Raw genomic sequence first — 21,541 nt, 5'->3', positions numbered from 1 at the left:
AAAATGTAAAAATTATAAAATGCTTTCGTAAAAGTATACATATATCAATTTTCAATAATATTTTTATATAAATAAGAAGTCAAAGTTGTGTTTTAGAGACCGTATCATTGTCCAAAACGACTTTTTTTACGAGTATGGAGGGTGTACATGAGGTTTTCACCTCATACGGTTCCTCATAGTAATAATGTAAAAATAGAATTAATTCCATATCATTAGTAGATCGTGCCGTTTAAAAATGATGAGGCATGTTATTTGGAGTATACCAATTGTCAATGTTAGAAATGAAAACGGATATCGAGTATATGTGCAATTAATGCATAGTGTCCATGCTGACGTTTGACTAGAAAGAGATGCTTTCTCTCATCATCAATGATGGAGCCTGCTTTGTTTTCTTAATTTGTCATGATCTTTCATCCACAAATATCTTTTGAAATTTGAAGTATCGTTTAAAAGCATTTGCTTTTGATCAAGGAAAATAATAGTGAATTTAATAACTGTATACTTAAAAAAGCGGTTACTTTATCTCTATATAATAGCTCTAACTCCTCCAATCTCCTAGCCAAAGTAATCCATAGAATTCTCTCTAATCCCGATTATATTTTCTCTATAATTTTTCTTTAGATCTGTATAACAATTACATTATTATTTTTAGTTTGTGTGATCTCCATATTAGCCTTCTTACTACCCAACCCTCACTCTAATTATAATACCATTATTTGGCACCGAACTTTACCAAATCAAAGTATTGAAGAGATCTCTTATTCATCGTCATCACTGTCACGAGTTCATGATCGCCATCGATCTCCTGTCCCAGAGTATCTCATATCTGAAAAAATACTTATCTATATTATTATTTCCCTAATTTCGGGCTGAAAAATCTTTCCAAAAACAAGAAGAGCAAACCCCATCACAAAATCCGATCTCCGCCAGTTTCCCCAAATTTTGTTCGAATATATAGTTTCCAAAGGGGCAAATAACGGATTCCATTTCTTGATTTCTACTACTACCACCGTTCGCATGGAAAGAAAATAAATAAACAAATAGAAAAAAACCCCAAAGAAAATCCCCATCACCTCGTCTTCCCCACCATTTCTCTCTCCTCTCTCCTCTCACTACCCCCAAAGCAGCAGCAAGCGGCATCAGCAGCGAGCACCCAAGCTAAGCCAGCAGCAGCAGCAGCAGCAGCAGCCAAGCCAATTCCCCCAAATCGCCTCCTCCCAAATGCGACTCCTCCTCCTCCCCTGACGAAACCCTCCCCCTCCGCCTCCGCCTCCGCCATGTCGCTGCAGCCGCCGGCGGTGGAGCCGCCGGAGTGGCTGCGGACGCTGCCCGTGGCGCCGGAGTACCACCCGACGCTGGCGGAGTTCGCCGACCCCATCGCCTACATCCTCAGGATCGAGCCGGAGGCGTCCCGCTACGGCATCTGCAAGATCGTGCCCCCGCTCCCGCGGCCCCCCGAGGACGACACGTTCCGCCGCCTCCAGGACGCCTTCGCCGCCGCGGCCTCCTCCAATGGCGCCGGTGGCGACCCCTCCCCGACCTTCCCCACGCGGCTCCAGCAGGTCGGCCTCTCCGCCAGGAACCGCCGCGCCGCCAGCCGCCGGGTGTGGGAGAGCGGGGAGCGCTACACCCTGGAGGCGTTCCGCGCCAAGGCGGCCGAGTTTGAGCCCCCGAGGCACGCCGCGCCGCCCAGGAACCCCACCCACCTCCAGCTCGAGGCCCTCTTCTGGGCCGCCTGCGCCTCCAGGCCCTTCAGCGTCGAGTACGGCAACGACATGCCCGGCTCCGCCTTCGCCTCCCCCGACGAGCTCCCCGACGCCGCCAATGCCACCGACGTCGGGGAGACGGAGTGGAACATGCGGGTGGCGCCCCGCGCCCGGGGGTCGCTGCTCCGCGCCATGGCCCGCGACGTGGCGGGCGTCACCACGCCGATGCTGTACGTGGCCATGCTCTACAGCTGGTTCGCCTGGCACGTGGAGGACCACGAGCTCCACAGCCTCAACTTCCTCCACTTCGGCAAGGCCAAGACCTGGTACGGCGTCCCCCGCGACGCCATGCTCGCCTTCGAGGAGACGGTGCGCGTCCACGGCTACGCCGACGACCTCAACGCCATCAGTGAGTTGTCCTCAGTCTCCTCCTCCTGCTGCTTTTACTGTTCTTCAGTTTTCTTGCCTGATGAAAGAAAAGGTCGCATGGGTCACCACCCCTTTTCCTTTTGACTGCCAAGAGTCAAAACCTTTTCGTCAGAGAATCTTCACACGCCATTGCTAAATTTTTACCGAAATGGGAATTTCTTTTTTTCCTGAAAATATTATGGTGGTTAGTGTGTCGACTACTACTCCAGTCTCCAGGTGAGCCATTATGTAACTGCAATAGCTTGTAAATTAAGTAGAAATTGTTGTCCTTTAGAGAAACTATATATGAGCATCATTACCAAGCCGTTTTAGTTACTGAAGCTGTGGACCTAAATATTAAGCCCTCTGCTAGTGTGACTGGTCTTACTTCTTAGGCAAACAGGAATCAAAGAAATGGCTGATGGTTGCAATTCAGCGAATACAGTAGTCATTATGTTTATGTGATCTGCCACCTGGTTGATTTGCTCATCCACAAACACTAAGAAACAAATTTATGGAGCTATGGAAATGTTGCACCAATCTGGTTTAACAAAGTATCTGATGCATTGGCCTATTATTAAACCCTTAGAAATTGTAATGATAGGGGATTTCCTTGAAAAGAGAGTATTATAGTGTATTTGTAAGATTCAGATTTGGCTTGACAACCGATTCTACTAGGATTGGACTCCAAGGACATGCAGACATGCAAATTAGAATTTAGAATTACATGTAAAGGGTCTCTACCCAGAGTCATAATGTACATCCTGTTTGGATCCTCCACGTTCAGTTTTAAGATGAAGATGTCTATCAGATTCTGCTACATTTTTGTTTACTTCATTTAATGAGCAAGATTAAGGATGACCTCAACAAGAACGTTGCAACTAAATCCTCCATGATCATGCATATCAAATTTCCTCCACATGTCCTCATCTGTATGTCCCCAAATGTCCCAAAGATATTTGTAACAGATCACTAATATCTTCTATTAGTCATTGTTGTCCTCATCAGTATGTTATCATGTTGCCATGCCACATCAGTCAATCGGGAGCTACTCTCACCATATCTGTTGGTATACTACTCTAGCGTGCCAGCTGTGCTCCTCTTCTGCCTAGTTTCTGTGATATATCCCTTGCCAGTTGCAGTGACTTGGAAAATCATTTTTGGTTGATTTACTTGTGTTTGATTATGTAGACATGAATGTACTACCACAATTTGTTTACTTGAGATTTTAATTTATAATTTCTGTTTTACGATCCTTGTAAAAATTTTAATTTACTACCACCTTGTAAGAACCATCAAAATATATCCAATTCTCAAGGTCTTAGGACACCCTAAAAGACCTTAAAGCAACACTCGTACAAGTACCAGATGAGAGTAGTGCGAAAAATATAGGGGCATGGAAGCAATTGTTGTAGGCTTATACTTTAGGAGATCCTTATGAAAGATAACTCTGCACTCAATGCAATAGTAGGCATAATCAAGGTTGCAACAAAGACCTAGCACAATGTCCGGTGAGACCTTGGGTCTGTATGGATGGAACATTTCTTTTATTGTGAACGAGAATTTAGTTATCTTTTCATATAGTGACAGATATTCCAAACCTCTGATCTGACGCTATTTGTATTACTTCCAATTCTGCATTGGATGAACGAATGCTTTATTTGTTGTCAGGAGGTAATGTTCTTTCTTTTCACCATGGTATGGTTGTGATATGTCATATGTGTTTATGCTAATAAAAAGGAGATGGAGATGATGATGCGGTGATTTCTTAATCATGATACATTGCGGTGCCAAGCAGTGAAGGTAGTCCATTGATAAGATCTTCCATGAGAGGGAGAGTGCAACAGTGCATATTTTTTTAGGTTGATTATAAATTCTAACCTCAGTAAATGAATGGTTAGATTCAGTTGCCCACCTTGTTTGTTTGTTTGTTTGTTTCGGTAACTCTTTAATTACTGTAAAAGTTTCTCTCAATTTCAGATTTCATTTGATACTAAATCCTGGATGGGTCAAATGAATCCAGTAACAGCTTACCAATGTAAAAGATTTGGAACCTTGAGCAGATCACAGTTCATTATTAGATCATGAGTAGGAGAGAGACACTCTAAAGCTTGGGTTACTTTATATGATTCTTGAATCTGGATAAACCTTTACTCGGTTATAAGTTAATGAAGTGGAGAGGAAAATACTTTATTAATAAGTTATGACTTTTTGAAGTTTTCCTAAGTTGAACAAGCTTACGTGGTTTTTCCAACTTGGTGTTAACCACATAGGGTGTGTTTAGTTCACGTTAAAATTGGAAGTTTGGTTGAAATTGGAACGATGTGATGGAAAAGTTGGAAGTTTATGTGTGTAGGAAAGTTTTGATGTGATGGAAAAGTTGGAAGTTTGAAGAAAAACTTTGGATCTAAACTCGGCCATGGTTATAGATGTGGTTGTCTAGAGAAATTTCATTGACAAGATGTAATGTTGAATACTCAAGTAAGAATTGCCTCTGATGATCAATGCGCTAATGGATTACTTATATCCTATGACTTGCAGTGGCCTTTCAAACGTTAAATGAGAAGACAACTGTCTTATCTCCTGAGGTGCTTCTTTCTGCTGGTGTTCCCTGCTGCAGGTATACCCACATTCATAATGCCCTTGTTTGGGATATTTACTCTATGACATTATTTTGAGTATCAAGTATAATGATTAAGAGATACTTCTCCAAAGCAGATTGGTTCAAAAAGCGGGAGAATTTGTTATCACATTCCCTGGAGCTTATCATTCAGGCTTTAGCCATGGTAGGTCATCATGCCCATATCATAGAATGTGTAGTGGAACATATTATCTCCCTTGGAGAAGTTATCTGTTTGGTCCTATATGTATTGCATTGTTCACATCTTCGACTTACTATTCTACAGTGAAGGCTACAAATTTGGCTAACTCAAGAAATGGAACTCCATCCTTGTTTTGTAGAGAGCTAGCTACTTTCATTTGGTGCCCTTATGGTTTTATTTAGATCTGTTCACAACTAAAATGCCAGCGTAATACCATATAGTGCCAATCAAATATATTTTATAAGGCAGCTATATTTATTTTAAAGTGCTTTAATACATATGGAGTAGTCATATTGTTCTGCACACTTAGTGGAAGATACTGTTTTCAATTTCAAATAATTAAAATTTAAAAGCACTCAAATTATCATTTAGATACGTCCCTCTTAATTCCCTGTTTAAATCAAAACTTACCAACAGACCATCATGAATTGTGTGATCACATGTTTTGTTGCCTGGATAGATAACCATGCAGTGTTACTAGCTGTTGATGGCATTTCATATGCCCTAGATGCACAATATCTCCTTTGGCTATGGATCCAACTATCCAAGGTTTCTGTAATGAGATGCTCAAATTTGGTCTGTTTTTGTAAACCATGCAATCAGAATGTCACCCTTGCACAAAAAAGGAAAACACAACCATGCATACTACTCCCTCCGTCCCAGAATATAAGAAGTTTTAGGGTTGGACACAGTTATTAAGAAAGTAGGTAGAAGTGAGTGGTGGAGGGTTGTGATTGGATGAGTAGTGGAGGTAGGTGGGAAAAATGAATGGTGGAGGGTTATGATTGGTTGGGGAGAGAATGTTGGTGGAGAAGTTGTTATGTTTTGGGACAAATCCTGAGGGCTAAAAGTTGTTATATTTTGGGACGGAAGGAGTAGTTGATATGAGAGAACACGGAAATTAGGTTAGGTTTCATCATTTCAATGCTATAACACTGTTGGTTTTCTAACATTACCACCTTTGTTATGTACTCCCTTAGTTTTGCAATATGTCATTTCAGAATGGTTAATTGGTTATCCACTGAATAAATCAAGAGTGAAGTTAGTCTATCCACACTTCACTTTGGGGAGATTAAGTGCCTGTGGCTTACCATACTTTACAACCTCGCATGTACAACAAGCCGCTAATCTAGGCACTTAAGATGAAAATTAACCACCTTTAAGGACACGCTGGTGTTTTGGAAACGGCTGGCCGTCAAGCCTACTAGTCAGCGCCTCGACTCAAGTAATATGCATAAAAACAGTTTTGCCAAAGAAACTAGTGCTTCAACCTAGCTATTGCATTGGAGATTGAGGTTGTTGCGAAAATGCTCTCTCTTTAAGCATCTGTGTAACCATCAAGCGGCTCCATATGCCCTTAGGGGGTATAATTATCATTTCCCATTAATTTTTCCTTGCGTGTAGTGCTTATTTGGATTGTGCGCAATTGGTTTGGACAGAGATGATAGTAACAATACTGGTGCCCTAAAAACTGAAAACTCATTAATCCCTGAATATGGAACTTCATTAATGAATATTCTTCATGAAAGAAAACATGTCTAGAGTTGCTCAATTGAACTCTACTGCCCTCGATGATCATTTTGTGGTCTTTAATCCTAAGGCCCGAACTTGATTGATTGAACTTGGTAAGATGAATTTCTATTATTTATGTAAGTTGATTGATCTCATAGAAGTTGCTTTTATTAAATTACAGACCTTTTGAGACTGAATTAGGCTTTTAAGCATTTTGGTCATTCAAACATCATATCCTGAACTGAACTCAAACCTGATTAGTTAACATGGTATGCACATTAAATAGAAAAATATGAAACCATTTATCTGCCTGCAAATCAAATTCAAAAGTCGCATCCCCAAATTGTTGAAAACAAATGCTGAATGATCAATGGATAGAGGTATTTGGTTCCATCTACTTGTTAGTTTCATGTATTCCAGCTACAAAATGGCTGTTCTATGTCTGAGAGTTTACCATTTTCTCTGTGTTCTTTGAACAGTTATGGTTACTGGTTCTTGTAAAGGATCTTGGTCCCTATGAATAAAACATGTTGTTTAACTTTTTCTCTTCTGCAGGATTTAATTGTGGGGAAGCATCAAATATTGCAACTCCCCATTGGTTACAAGTGGCTAAAGAAGCTGCAATCCGGAGGGCTTCAACTAATTGTGGTCCGATGGTGTCTCATTATCAGCTGCTTTATGAGCTAGCACTCTCATTGCGTCCAAGGTGTGCTGCAGTAAAATATGAGGCTAATCCTTACATTAAAATACTGGACGACATCACCTTTATATCTTTATTTTAAATACACTAAAATAACTAGATATCTTGTTTGGATTCAAATGATCCATGATGGAGGCCTTATAATATCTTTAATTAAACTGGATAGTGGTTGGTGTTGTTGTATGTATCTGTAATTTCCTCTAGGTATTGGAATAATGAAGCTGAATTTATTTTGAACATTCATTTACAGGGAGCCTAAGAATTTCTATTCTGTTCCAAGAAGCTCACGTTTAAGGGACAAGAATAAGAATGAAGGTGATATAATGGTCAAAGAAAATTTTGTTGGAAGTGTAACCGAAAACAACAATTTGCTTAGCGTCCTTCTGGATAAGAATTATTGTATAATTGTTCCAAACACTGATTTCTTTGTTCCATCCTTTCCTGTTGCACTGGAATCTGAAGCTACTGTTAAACAAAGGTTTACAGCTGGTCCCTGCAGTATTAGCCAGCAAGGAGCAGAAAATATGGCTGTTGATCATGTGGCTGTAGACAAGGTTACAGATATTCAGGACATGAGTGGATCCTTATATCCTTGTGAAACCAGTCTTGTGGGCTGTAGCAATAGAAAACTTTATGAAACAAAATATGGCCAACGGGATGCTGCTGCTTTGTGCTTATCTACTTCAGAGATTCAGAGCAGAGGAATTGATAAAGCAAGATCACATCCAGCAGGCGGGATCTTAGATCAAGGACGGTTGCCATGTGTACAGTGTGGAATACTAAGCTTTGCATGTGTAGCCATCATTCAACCTAGAGAAGCAGCAGTACAGTTTATCATGTCTAAAGAGTGCATCTCATCGAGTGCAAAACAAGGAGGAATTGGTGCATCTGATGATACCTCAAACTGGATAGATCAGAGTCATGAGATTAGTCCTCCACCAGGTTAGTAATAACAATCACTGTTACCTGATCGTTCCATGGTAGCCACTTGTCATTTCTTGGCACTGATCTAGCTGTGGTATTGTTTCATGATCTGGATAAAATGTCCTAATCGTAGTCCTCTTCACTTTTTGTCCAACTGGAGTTTGAAATCATCCTGGTATTTTTTGTTGCCATCATGTTAATCGAAATGTTTTCATTTATCATCCATAGTCATTAAATTTGTTGTGTGAAAGTACCAAGGAATGTTGTTGGACCTTATTTGAAAGTGATTTTTTACATAGATAATAAATTGACCTAATGTAGCTTAATATCGTTTGATTTTGTATACTATTTGCAGCATAAACATTGTAGAACATATTCTCTTTCCTATTTTCTGAGGGTTATTCTTCAGTTGTCATACTATTTTTCCCTAGGACAGTCAAGACTCAATTACTATATATTTATATATTTTGCTTCAAATCACATGCCTCTACTGAACAAACAGAATCAATGCAACCATTGTAATATTCCAATACTCAAGTCCTGAAAATAAGTAAAGTGAAGGACTTCCTTTTATAATGAAGTCTGGTTTCTTTCTTCAGACTTTGGAAGTTACATTGTTGGTTTTATCTCTATCAACAGGTCCAGCATCTGGAACAGATGATAATGTAAAGCATACCGTAAGTTTGGCCCATGTCTCTGATCGGTGTAGAGAACTATATGCCAGCAATACAGATGGATGCACCTCTGCTCTTGGGCTTCTAGCTTCTGCATATGACTCATCAGACTCTGATGATGAAACAACTGAGGATGTTTTGAAACATAGCAAGAAAAATGATTCAGTAAACCAAAGCATGGATACTCAAATCTTGGAAACATCAGCTAGCTGTTCCAGTACAGTTCGGTGTCAAAAGACAAATTCACACTCGCATGAAGAGGAATGTGAGGCAAGAGCCACATCATTGATGAAACCTGTAAGCCATAATAGTAGGCCCATTAGTCAGTCTAACAGGGATACAGATATCGACCAGTTTATAGAATTGGGAAAGTCAGGAACACAGTGTTCAGGTTATCTTGATTTGGTTGATGATCTAACTACATCAGTTTTAAAATCCTCTTCAGATACTTGTGTAAGTGCAGCTAAAGCCTCAATGGATCCAGATGTTCTGACCATGCTCAGGTACAATAAAGACTCTTGCAGAATGCATGTGTTTTGTCTTGAACATGCTTTGGAAACATGGACACAGCTTCAACAAATCGGTGGTGCTAATATTATGCTTTTGTGCCATCCAGGTATTTACCCTGTTTCCTAATTTCTGCAGAGTTCCTAGCCGTTTCCTGAATTATTTATCCTTCTTTGTGTCCTCTTCATATCTTGGATTTGAGCAACAATTCAAAACTTTAATATTTGCATAACCGACTGATTTGTTGTTGGTGATTATGGCATGTTTTTGAGACGTGTTATTTACATCAAGTTGTTTTGTTTGGATTTTTCCAAAACAAAGAAAAAAAAACATGTGTTTACAACTACATGATCAGTGAGCTAATGAGAATGACTTTTAGGGTTTCAAAATTTTTTGTGCATTTATATCTATTTTCTTTTAATTAACAGATTAGCTGTTTTAATTGTTCTTGTAAAATGAAAATGATTGTTTTTCATTGGTAATTTATAATGTGTTTGCAGAATACCCTAGAGCAGAGTCAGCAGCAAAAGTCATAGCAGAAGAACTTGGTATCAAGCATGATTGGAAAGATATCACTTTCAAAGAAGCAACTGAAGAGGACGTTAAAAAGATTCGGTTGGCTTTACAGGATGAAGATGCTGAACCCACAGGCAGTGACTGGGCAGTCAAAATGGGTATCAACATATATTACAGTGCCAAACAGAGCAAATCACCACTTTACAGCAAGCAGATACCATACAATTCCATCATTTATAAGGCATTTGGCCAAGAAAACCCAGACAGTTTGACAGATTATGGATGTCAAAAGTCAGGCTCAACAAAGAAAAAGGTGGCTGGGTGGTGGTGTGGGAAAGTTTGGATGTCAAATCAAGTTCATCCACTTCTAGCTCGTGAGCGTGAAGAACAGAACAGTAGTGTAGTGTACGGCAAAGCAATGTTCACTACTATTTCCCATGGCAAAGTACAAGATGAAGCGTCAACAAGATGCAATACAAGCAACCGAACCCCATCAAAAAGAACATCAAGAAGAAAAAAGGGGGTATCTGCTGAGAAATCTAAACCAAAAAACAAGAGATCCACTGCTTCTGATGAAGTTAGTATGCATTGCAGTGGCCTTGGGATGAACTCTGGAGTTATCCATGACCAAACTGAAAACTCTGATGATTATGACAAACATGGCAATGGAGATGAAATTGAGGAAGGAACAAATCCTCAGAAATATCAACAACGTAAATTGCAAAACGTGACCAGGAAATCAAGTTCTAAGAAGCGGAAGGATGAGAAAAGAACAGATAGTTTTCATGAACTATATGACGAGGATAATGGTGTGGATTATTGGCTTAACATGGGTAGTGGACATGATGCCACACTAGGTAACTCTCAACAACAAAGTCCTGATCCAGTGAAAGTGAAATCTGGAGGCAAATTGCAAGGTAAGAGAAAATCTAGCAAGTACAAGTCCAATGATGATTTGTTGAATGAAGAAAATAAGTTACAAAAGATGAACAAAAAATCAAGCTCTAAGAAGCAAAAGAATGATAAGATAAATAGACAACTTCAAGAAGATCAAACCGAAGATGACCATATGGACCACTTAGTTGACGTAGCGGTTGCAGATGAAGTCACACTAGACAATGAGGATAAAATTACAGAAGACAAAATTGATGACGTGAAAGTGAAATCTAGAGGAAAATCGCAAAATGGTAAGAGAAAAGGCAGCAAACATCAGGCTAGCGATGGTTTGCGCACTGGAAATAAAGTGGCCAAATTTCCGTGCGATATAGAAGGATGTGACATGAGCTTCAGTACCCAGCAGGACTTGTTATTGCACAAGCGTGACATTTGTCCTGTCAAAGGATGCAAGAAGAAGTTCTTCTGCCACAAGTACTTGCTTCAGCACCGGAAGGTGCATATAGATGAAAGGCCACTTAAGTGTACATGGAAGGGGTGTAAGAAGGCATTCAAGTGGCCATGGGCAAGGACGGAGCACATGAGAGTCCATACGGGGGTAAGACCTTACGAGTGCCAGGAACCTGGCTGTGGTCAGACATTCCGATTCGTTTCAGATTTCAGCCGCCACAAGAGAAAGACTGGCCATTCCTCTGATAAGAGAAGAAAGAACAGTACATAACTTCTAACCGCTGTGCGCAAAGTACAGGTTTCTTCTCTGACGATGATCTGAAGAGGGATGCTAATTGAATAATTGCATCAGATTCCATTTATTGTGGGATTAGCCCACATTAGGAGTCTAATTCATTTCATTGTTTGCCGGCTCTGCATAACAGCCAATTTTTCAATTGCTTTAGGTCCAACTGACCTTTTGTTGACTAGGATTTACTCCCAAGTCAATTGTATCAACCGGTCTTCTGTTCATCCTGAAAAATCGGGAATTTCTCCTGTCACCATGGCTTTTAAAGAAGCATGTTAATCTGTTGTTAGCTGTTCCTTAATTTTTCTTTTTTCTAAAATAAACTGTCAGCATGTTGTAGTTATTTGTTCCTTAATTTTGTGCACGTTTTGGTTCTGCAAAATGTTTTCAGCTAGTTTAAATTTATTGGTTTGTTCTCAAAACTTATGATGCCTCGTTGAATTCTGGTTACGGAATGTTCTTGCTTTGGATTTCTTTTCGCTGAATTCAGTTTCTTTCATCCTCTCTGCTGCCAACATATTTGATAAATCTGACAAAGTGAGAATGCAAGAACTGTATTTGTAGTAGTAGTAACTATCAGAGCAAAGAATAATGGTAAGTTTCTTGGATGAAGAAATGTTACCCAAAACTCTTCAGGAGTAAATCGAATGGTAAGTTTTTAGGAAGGCAAATACGAGGTTGTCTGTGACCTGCATTCTTCAGTTTTTGTGAATTTTTTTTTTCAATGTTCATTATTTTTTGAACTTCTAAAATTAGTTTTAGAAGCAAAATTGAAAAGTTTGTTTTAAAATGAAACTTTTGGCCACACCACTTCAAAGATAGTGTCATTGTGCGTTGTATGGCAATGTTGTCTTGCCCTCTGAAAATAAAGTTTGAGACGGACAGACGGTTTTCTTGAATTATATTTAAAAACTCTAGAAAATGAATAATATTTGTTTTGTTATGTTTCCATTGTACTCTTGCCTACTTACAAAGCCAAAAGGTTCAAATTTTCCGATTAATATCTCTATGCCGGTCCAATGCTAAACTAGATAACCGTGCACTGTGCCAAGCCGCCAATTGCCCATCCCCATCGACCGATTCGTTCAATGGCTAGTGTCAGCATCACCACTGCCGATAAAATTTGACTTGTCTAGTTTATTTTAACTTTGTATTGCATTCTTCCCTAAATAGTTAGATTATTACATATATGAAAATTCCTGACTGACCAAGAATCTTTTTCATAGAAATAATATCATCTCCAACCATTTTCATACCTAGACGAAACGTTTCTTATAATTGGGGCATTTCTTAAAAAATGGCATATAAGTCACGGACAATTAGTATACAATAAGAATTCTTTGTCAACTTAATATTTATCATATAATAAAGTAATTCTATCGTCATCTCTACAACTGCTTTAAAAGCACAGTCGTTCTCCTTCTATCCCTTCCCGTTGCATGAACGAGGTCATCTTTTAAGCAACCATTGTCAAATCCAGTGCTTTATCCTGAATCCACTCATCCAACATATCCCCAATCATATGGGCTTTGACCTACCACCAAGCTACTAAATAGAATATAGTGGGTTGGTAGCGGAAGGCGGATCAAGAATGCTATTTTGGACGCTAAATTCCAATAGTAGAATAAAAAAATAACCAATAATAACATAAAATTTCACTTAAAATTTAGAATTTAGACTACATAATTAATTACCATACATTTCATTACATAAATGAAATAACATATAAATATATAAGATAAAGAAGACACGATTGCTAAGGTATTATATTCATATCTGAAGAATATCATTTAGGAATTATATAGTGGTCTAATAAAATCAATAGCAAGTTGCTATAGTAGTTGCAAAGCGCTATAGTGGACTGCTATAGCGGTCGCTAAGTTCCAACATGCTATCTTCGATCCGCTACCGCTATAGGGGCCTATACTAACGCTATTTATTAGCTTGCCTGCCACCTGTTGCATAGTACAGAGATGTTACTTCAAATAATAGCAATATCGAGTTTCCATCTTCAGCCATAGAACACCGGCCATGTGCCAGCCACATCACACCAACCCATGATAGATTGAGGGTGAACATAGCGTCAAATTACACAATTTACCTCAAACCCAGCTTTTCAAATGATAAACAAGGTTTCAATACATCTGTAATTTGTACACATGAAAAAATGGGTACATATCTGGATTCCTTTGGAAAATTCCAATTAATTTAGTTAGCTCCTACTGGGGTAGTAACAACAAAATTTCTCTGCCAAGGACCTGCTCCCGTTTGACAGTAAATCAGGCAGCTCAACAGAAACAGCGACTTTGATAGCCTTCACATGCTCAGGAGACCATCAAGCTATGTTACAGGTATAAAGATGCTGCAAACACTATATCCCTCTTGATCTTACTGACAGCCTCCTCAAGTTTTGCTTCCAATTGGGTTTCACCGATGGACTTCGATGCCAGAATTAGCTGTTGCAGGACCTCCTCAAGCCTCCTGATAGCCCTGATCAAGCTGCCCTCAAATACTTGGGTCATCTCCATGATTTGATAGAATTTGGATCCTTTGGCCCATGAATACACCGCTTCCATTATATCAGGCCGGAAAGAGTTCACAAAACTCTCCACGTCAATTTGGATCTGTCATCGGCAAGACGAGAACATTTTGTTTCAGCATTAAGATACAATTCTGAAGCAAGTCCACCTAGCTTTATAACAATTATATCTACAAACAATCCATATGATGGCTTAGTTATATCAATTACCTTGCATTCAAGCTGAAGGTTAGCAACCCTTCTAGCTGTCTCCTGCAACTGGAAGAACAGCAAGTCGAGCTCCTCCCTTGGCTTTGGGGCATCCTGAAGCTTTTCCTGCCAAACAAAGCAAGAAAGCAGCGCTACCATCTGTTCTACTGTAGCATCCTTCAGAGTGCCGCTAAACATAAGCTCTGTCAATGTTAGCTCATCAGCAGAACTTATCTCGCATGCTACTTTGCCCTTCACTTCCACAACATCCTCACTTGTAATATATCTGTCACAAAGTTGATCCTCTGATAAGAATTTATATTTATTTACAAAAGAATGGATACAATTTGACATGCAACTAACATAGGACATGCCAATTGGGATAGATAGTGTATGTTGTTTCTAATTTGATAGAATAATCCACTGGTTATGTAATTATGCTATGTGTTTGTCAGTTTTTATCTGGTGCCCTGGTAAAGTTGTTTTTCAGCAAGCAAAATTTATACGACAAACATGATCTATCTTGTGGATGGCAATCCTTAGAAATGTAGATTAGACAGTCATTGTGAATTCCAAATCAGCATATTATCAGAATATAAGTGTCAAAGGATGCATCGAAGCATTACCCCAGTCTACGAAGAACCCGTTTTCGGGCCTTGAGCTCATCTTTGAAGGCTAAAGCAGTTGAAGACCGCATTGTTTTTTTAATGGCCTTTATTTTGGCTGATAATTCTTGTTTAGCATGCAACACTTTTAGCTTTTGTTTAATATGTGGAGAATTGTGGACATCGTGCTTCTCAAATAAACTTTCAAGAGCTTCTATTCTTCTGGAAGCTTTCCGGAAAGAGCTTGATTGTACCTGAAAAGAAAAACAAACAAGCTGTTAAAACCACATATATAGAGGTAACCTGAGAGTGATATGCATGATTTTTTTTCTTACTTTCATATCCTCTTCTGGATCCAATAAAGGGATCCCATCTTTAGCAAACCTGGAAATAACTTCATCAACTTTCCTCAATGTGTTTTCTCGAGCTTCTACAGGCAAAAGATCCTTTGGTATGTGCATCCGAATGCTGCTTAGTCCATCAATCTGTGAATTAGACAGAAAACGGAACACTTTGCATTGTTATAAATGTTTAGAACATAAAAAGTTCACCAGTCAAATAGGAAAAGGAAATAACCTGAGAAAGTGGCAAGGAAATGACAACCGGTTCTCCACGGTCTTTCAGAGGAATAATCTTCATTGTCTTCTTTCCACTTTTGTCCTTACTTACAGAACATCTTGTGAGAACATCAACTGTGTAATCAGAATCCTCAGGCCTCCTATCTGAATTTTTTTATAAAAAAGGAAATCAGAACTCAGGAGTAAGGAGAGACACAAGAGCTATAAGATGCCCCTGTCATGTGTTCTCAACCAGACAGTGCTGGAGTTAAACATAATGAGACTCATGAAATGCAATTTGCTGAAAAAAAAGGATCCTAACTTTTATGACTGCAAAAAAAATCCAGGACAGACTATCAAATATCAATCTACCACAATTAACCAAAGCTCATTTAGATTAAGTGCAAGACCATAGAAAAAATAAATGTGGTCATACAAATTTCAACTTTGAAGCGGCGACTCGTCAGCAAGCATATCTTGTGCTGGAACCTAAACTCAGTTCCAAAACCACCTTAAACTGTCTAATTACAAGACTTGTAGGTTATATAATGGAATTGCATTGCCAAACAACTCAGGGGGATACAACTTCAACAAAAGAGAAAAAGACTACAAAACAGTATGGCTGGATCAGATTTTCCATTTAAGTTTTATGTACCTTCACTATGGGTTTTCACCTTTTCGAAGTTTATTGTAACTCCCCAAGTGATGTTTTCATCAATAGAGAAGGTGGATTGCTCATCAGTACTGTACTGAACGCGAGCAAGCCTTCCTGGTTGCAAGAAAGGTAGAACATATTTAGGAGAATGAACAATATCGCGGACATCCTTCTTTAGATTTTTGTACTGCTGCAAGAGATCATAATAACTCTTTAGGTTCTCTTCCTCCTCAATAATCATGGAATTTCTCTCTAGTTCCAGCTCCTTGACTTGCTTCTGCACAAAATTCAAATAGAGTAATACGTAAGTGCAAATATAATGCTTCAATAACAGAGTTTTTATGCTAGTGGAATTGCTATTAATTGTGATACTAGGGCACCAATGTACTGGGTGCACTAATCAGTTTACTGGCATTTTTTTTCTGAGGGAAAAATCAATTTTGGTATGTAATTATTAATTAGAACTGCTCACTTTCCTGGATACTAAACAGGTAGATTGTTTTGTAATTTGCTCATGGAATCCTCATGCCCAAAAAGCATAAATATAAATTGACAATGTCAACAAACCTCAAGATCAGGGAGAGCTCGATCAGCTTGAAATTGGTAAAATGAGTGCCGAAGAAGCTTTTCAGGATCACCATCTTCACAGCGTATTTGATTTAACAACATATTGTAGCTCAAATGAAAGGCACTGATCAAGAGGAGGATAATCACATGAGAAGTTGAGAACCATGCAAAACAGGAAAAAAAAATAATTGCACGCTCTAAACTATAAGAAGCATAACAGTTCAAAAGAAAGATATGCCAAAACTAACTTAAGCAATAGTATGATAGCTCAAGGTTTCTTGATACAAGGACCTGAATAGCATGCACAGAAACACGGGCTACTTAATTAAAAGGATTGGTAAAGCATAACCATTGTTAATTTAGTAATAGATCAGATAGTTTCAGTCCAATGCCCAGGTTTTCTCATTTATTCATCCAGGCTAAAATGCTAAGTATAAGCAGTGAATCCATGACAGTTACCTGTTCAAACTATCAGCACTTCCTTTCAGCATCATTTTGGCAGTTGAAGGTTCCATTTTCTCATCTACCATCAATATACAGATACCACGCTGATCAATACCTCGGCGACCAGCACGGCCACTCATTTGGATGTATTCTCCACTTGACAACCATCTGAATCGATCACCGTCAAATTTTCGCACATTGGTAAACACAACAGTCTTTGCAGGCATGTTCAAACCAATACTGAATGTTTCTGTGGCAAACAAACACTACAACACAAGGTTTCAATCTCAGAAAGAAGCTAAAAGTTACAACAAAAAGGTATATCTTAAATAGATAAGGCATACAAGTATGCTAAGCTCCAGATAATAAAATTAATATTATGTTAGCGTTTTATCATCAAGGTAAATACAATGAATGGCATGGATCACAAAAGCAGAAAATAGATACCATTTTCATTTCAAATAAAACGAGCAGTTGAAATTATAATTTCATCACAATATAAAAAAGGGTTAATTAGATCCATGCCATTAAAAATATGCTGGTTTGGAATGGAAATATACCACTAGTATTCAAGTATTTGGAACCATGCCATTATAATTTTACACATATTTGATACATGCCACTATTTACCACTTGGATGCATTTACAAAAAAGTTTGCACAAAATTGCCCTTCTTCTTTCTACCTCCCCTTCTTCTCCCTTATTCCTGTTCGACGGCAACTATGGAGCAGCAGCGTGGTGGCAAGCAGCGGCAGCAGCAGCAGTGGTGGAGCAGCAGCGCAGCGGCAGAGCGAGCGGCCCGGCGGCAAGCGGCGGCACCGGTGCAGCGACGAGGGGCGGCAGCGGCGGCAGCAGCGGCAGCAGCAGCGGCGGCGCGGCGGCGGAGCGAGCGGCCCGGTGGCAAGCGGCGAGCGGCGGCGGAGGCAGCAGCAGCGAGCGGCGGCGCGGCGGCAGCAGCGAGCGGCGGCTCGGCGTCAGCAGCGGCGTGGCGGCAGCACCGAGCAGTGTCGTGGCGACAGCAGCAAGCGGCGGCGCGGCGCGGCGGCGAGTGGCAGCAGCAGCGGTGGCGGAGCAAGAAGCAACGTGGAGAGAGAGAGGTAGAAGAGAGAGAATAGAGAGAAGAGAGAGGTAGAAGATGAGGGTATTTTCGTCCAATACATCCAAAATACGTATCTTAGTGGCACCACTGAAATTACAAACAAGTAGCAGTGGCATCGTTACAAATACACAAATAGTAATGGTATATTTCAAAACCAGTAAAATTTTAATGGCATAGATCTAATTAACCCATAAAAGAAAAGGACTTCACAAAATTTAGATATCTTTTTCTATTCAAACCCTACAGTGCAATCGAGTGCGGAAAACAGGTGCACTTCGCTGTTTGCAAAGGCAAATAGAAGTGCTTAATCTATGAAACTACAGTAGCCACAGCTATCAGAATAATTCTTAGGTGAGCAATCAATCACCCTTTAAGGTCATCCAGAATCATCTTGAGTAAAAGTGTAAAATATGAATCAAAACATTTGCTTCTAACTATCATTGTTCCATAGATGAGCAGTCAGTCAATATGCTAATTGAACTGTTGATACACTTTCAGCAATAAGACTAGGAAATAACAGCAACTGAAGAAGTCATAGGAAACATAAAATAATATAATATGCTAACCTTGATAAGGCCCTCTTGGAAGAGTATCTCAATCACTTCCTTCAAAATGGGCAAAAGACCAGAATGATGTACACCAATGCCACGTTTCAATAAGGGAAGCATATTTGAAACCTGTGAATACCCCATGGCTCAATTATCCCAATCGCTCAGTTATCAAAGGAATTAAATGAAAGATAAAATACAAGCACTGGTTGAAGGTATGGACCAATTAATGGTCCCCGCACTAGTGGGTAATTAGTCTGTTGATGCTGGTATAGCACGGTATCAGTGTATCTTGTGCCGTGGTACTGGTACAACTTTACTAATTACTATGTCGATAGCAGTCTTCCACCAACACATATGTGCTTTAAAGTAAAAACTTTGAAGAAACAGGAAACTTTGTTGGGAAAAAGAAGAGGCCCAGAAAACCTAATGTATGGGTATAAATGAAAGATGACTGATGTATCATTTGATTGTTTGAAAAATAGTTTCCGCAAGACTACATATACAAATGAAGTGCATAATAGCTACAGGCAATACATATCCTGTGTGCTAGTAGCTTGAGTTCAAACATCCTGTCTTTTTGAAAACCTATCTGAATCAACTTAGCCATATAAAACAACTTACCTGGGGAAGCTTTTTATCATCATCTGAAAGCAAATCCATAGCACTCCAAAAAATTGTTTCAATGTTTGCCTTCTCATCATCATCATTCAAGTCCATCTTAGCCATCTATAGCATACAAGAAGGGCAGTAAAAAAGAAAGAAACTAAATCGGCCTGTTTGTCAAATCAATAAAATCTTATGTTCTCTAAATCACAGTAATTTACGGAAGAACATACCTGCATAGCAAGAAATTCACACTCCCTTTTGCTAAAGCTAAAAAGTATGACTGGGTCATATTGACGCTGAATTATCATCTTCACCATCTTGAATATGTCGCTGTCCTCACTAGGTTTTCCTGTCAAGAGACCTTTCTGCCACTTCCCATTTTCCCTCTTTTTGTCGTTCTCACTAGCAGGGACAAGCGCATTCAAAGCTTTCTGAAAACTATCCTCTCTGAACTTGCTCTTCTCATCAACTACCAGATATAAACCATCACCTCCAGAAGGAAATACATAGTGTTGGAGAGGTGTAGGCCGGTAGTCAGTGTATACTATATGACAAGGTTGCTTATGTACCTGAGAAATAAAGCACTCTCTTATGGTCAAAGAACATAGATCAAATGCTGATAAATGCTTGATCAAATGTGTTCTAGGGAAGCATGGAAACAAACCTTAGCCACCCAGTCAGCAAACTCCTTGGCATTAGGCACGGTAGCTGAGAGGAACACAAATCGTGAGTTCTTAGGAGCCATCACTATACTCTCCTCCCACACCACTCCTCTCTCTCTATCACGCATGTAGTGTACTTCATCAAATATAATCCAAGCTACTTCCCTCATGACTTCTGATCCTTTATACTGCATGCTACGCCAAATTTCTGTGGTCATGACCTGCATTTTCAGAGCAAGATTAAGTAACAAAACATTTAACATAGATGGGATGATTTCAAAGAATCATAAGGATACCATACCAAACAAGATGCATTTGGCTCAATAGTAACATCCCCAGTCATGAGGCCAACATCAGAGAACTCTTCTTTGAATTCTCTGTACTTTTGGTTACTCAAAGCCTTGATTGGAGATGTATAGATGACACGTTGCTGATTACGCAAAGACATTGCTATTGCATACAATGCAACCACAGTCTTTCCAGCTGATGTGTGAGCCGAGACCTGGAAATTCCAATGAAAACAAAGTATAAAGGGGTCAATGCTGATTGAAAAACCATAGAATCAACTTAAGTGGCATGCCAGACTGATGAATAAATGGCCTGTTTGGTTTCACTAGTGGGGTGATGAACTCATCATTTGATACATGATGAGTTAGTTTGGATTGAGGAATGGAACAGGTTTGTCCAGCACCACCTCCACATGCTAAGCTATTGGATGAAGAATGCAGTCATTCCTCAGATTTTGTGGGATCATCGCATGATGGATCACTTGATCGTAGATGGTTTGATTCCTCGAACCAAACTTCCCAAAAGGCGCTAAACTTAACAGGCTGAGCTAAACTTGACAAACTTATGGAGTGATCTTTTGGTTGCATACGCACATTTTGCGACAAATGAACTCCCCAAAGGCCTAACGTAAAAATCAAATATTCATTTGAGCCTAAACAGAACAACTCATCATCAGACATGGCAGAATGTGAGGGATGAAGTATAGGACTAAGCGGTGTAGCTGCCAAAAATCGAGCATCATCATCTTCTACTTTAAGCGAAACAAACCAAAAGGAAAACACGAGAGGAGCCAATGGAAATCGAAGGTAAAATGCCAGAATAAATCGAAGGTAGAGGGGATTAAATTAGCTTGCAGGTTAATGTACCATGACGGATTCGCCGTTGTCGAGGCATCGGATGGCCTCGGCCTGGAAGGGGTCGAGCTGGAACGGGAAGGTCTTGGCAGGCCCAGCACCCTCGGCGCCGGCGCCGCCGTTGAGCAGGTGGGTGGCGGGGGCGGACGGGTCATAGCCTTCCGGGTAGGAGACGTCGTGCACGCAGGCGACGGGCTCGCCGGCGAGGGCGGGCGATTCAGCGAGTGCTTCCGAGCCCCGCGGGGCCTTGGGAGGAGGGGACGCGAGCTCGGCGGCCGCGGAATCGGCCTTACGCTTGAGGGTCGCCATGGCGCGCGGCGGCGGCGACGGCGACGGCGACGACGGCGGCGGCGGCGGCGGCTAGGGTTTAAGGAGTTGCGCGCGAAGGGAGAGGTTAGCGAGACCACGCGACGATGCCATTTTTCTCCCTTTTTTTCTTCTTTTTTTTTTTTGGCTTTCGACGAAAAATAGCACGGCCCACAGAGAAAAGGCCCATATCCACGATCCGGCCCGCGAAGCCCAC

General features: G+C 40.2%; 2 protein-coding genes across 2 annotated transcripts; one reads left to right on the top strand and one right to left on the bottom strand.

Annotated features, from left to right (window-relative positions):
* Positions 1-1,081: 1,081 nt before the first annotated feature.
* On the top strand, positions 1,082-12,461 carry LOC127757163 (lysine-specific demethylase JMJ705-like). The gene is made up of 7 exons (XM_052282604.1): positions 1,082-2,115; positions 4,656-4,734; positions 4,833-4,900; positions 7,004-7,154; positions 7,399-8,090; positions 8,712-9,362; positions 9,754-12,461. The coding sequence occupies exons 1-7, from the start codon at positions 1,278-1,280 to the stop codon at positions 11,382-11,384; spliced, it is 4,110 nt and encodes a 1,369-aa protein (XP_052138564.1). The 5' UTR covers positions 1,082-1,277; the 3' UTR covers positions 11,385-12,461.
* Positions 12,462-13,219: 758 nt separating this feature from the next.
* Positions 13,220-21,526, bottom strand: LOC127757482 (DExH-box ATP-dependent RNA helicase DExH9). The gene is made up of 14 exons (XM_052282999.1): positions 21,031-21,526; positions 20,178-20,378; positions 19,879-20,097; positions 19,445-19,783; positions 19,230-19,334; positions 18,624-18,734; positions 16,974-17,224; positions 16,515-16,638; positions 15,948-16,224; positions 15,312-15,457; positions 15,071-15,220; positions 14,757-14,989; positions 14,152-14,416; positions 13,220-14,026 (listed from the first exon to the last, which is right to left on the bottom strand). The coding sequence occupies exons 1-14, from the start codon at positions 21,325-21,327 to the stop codon at positions 13,748-13,750; spliced, it is 2,997 nt and encodes a 998-aa protein (XP_052138959.1). The 5' UTR covers positions 21,328-21,526; the 3' UTR covers positions 13,220-13,747.
* Between the last annotated feature and the right edge of the window lie 15 nt (positions 21,527-21,541).

The sequence above is a fragment of the Oryza glaberrima genome, chromosome 12 (assembly GCF_000147395.1).
Source record: "Oryza glaberrima chromosome 12, OglaRS2, whole genome shotgun sequence".
Classification (NCBI taxonomy): domain Eukaryota; kingdom Viridiplantae; phylum Streptophyta; class Magnoliopsida; order Poales; family Poaceae; genus Oryza; species Oryza glaberrima.
The sequence above is the reverse complement of the archived record's forward strand: the minus strand, read 5'-3'. Positions and strand labels throughout refer to the sequence as shown.

Excerpts from the sequence above, each read along its gene's own strand:
- LOC127757482 (XM_052282999.1), bottom strand. The coding sequence starts at position 21,327 with ATGGCGACCCTCAAGCGTAAGGCCGATTCCGCGGCCGCCGAGCTCGCG. Across the intron at positions 19,784-19,878 it reads TTGCTGACTGGGTGGCTAAG|GTACATAAGCAACCTTGTCA; the intron begins GTTTGTTTCCAT and ends TTTATTTCTCAG. Across the intron at positions 14,417-14,756 it reads CGGGTTCTTCGTAGACTGGG|ATATATTACAAGTGAGGATG; the intron begins GTAATGCTTCGA and ends ACTTTGTGACAG.
- LOC127757163 (XM_052282604.1), top strand. The coding sequence starts at position 1,278 with ATGTCGCTGCAGCCGCCGGCGGTGGAGCCGCCGGAGTGGCTGCGGACG. Across the intron at positions 4,901-7,003 it reads TCATTCAGGCTTTAGCCATG|GATTTAATTGTGGGGAAGCA; the intron begins GTAGGTCATCAT and ends TCTCTTCTGCAG. Across the intron at positions 9,363-9,753 it reads TATGCTTTTGTGCCATCCAG|AATACCCTAGAGCAGAGTCA; the intron begins GTATTTACCCTG and ends ATGTGTTTGCAG.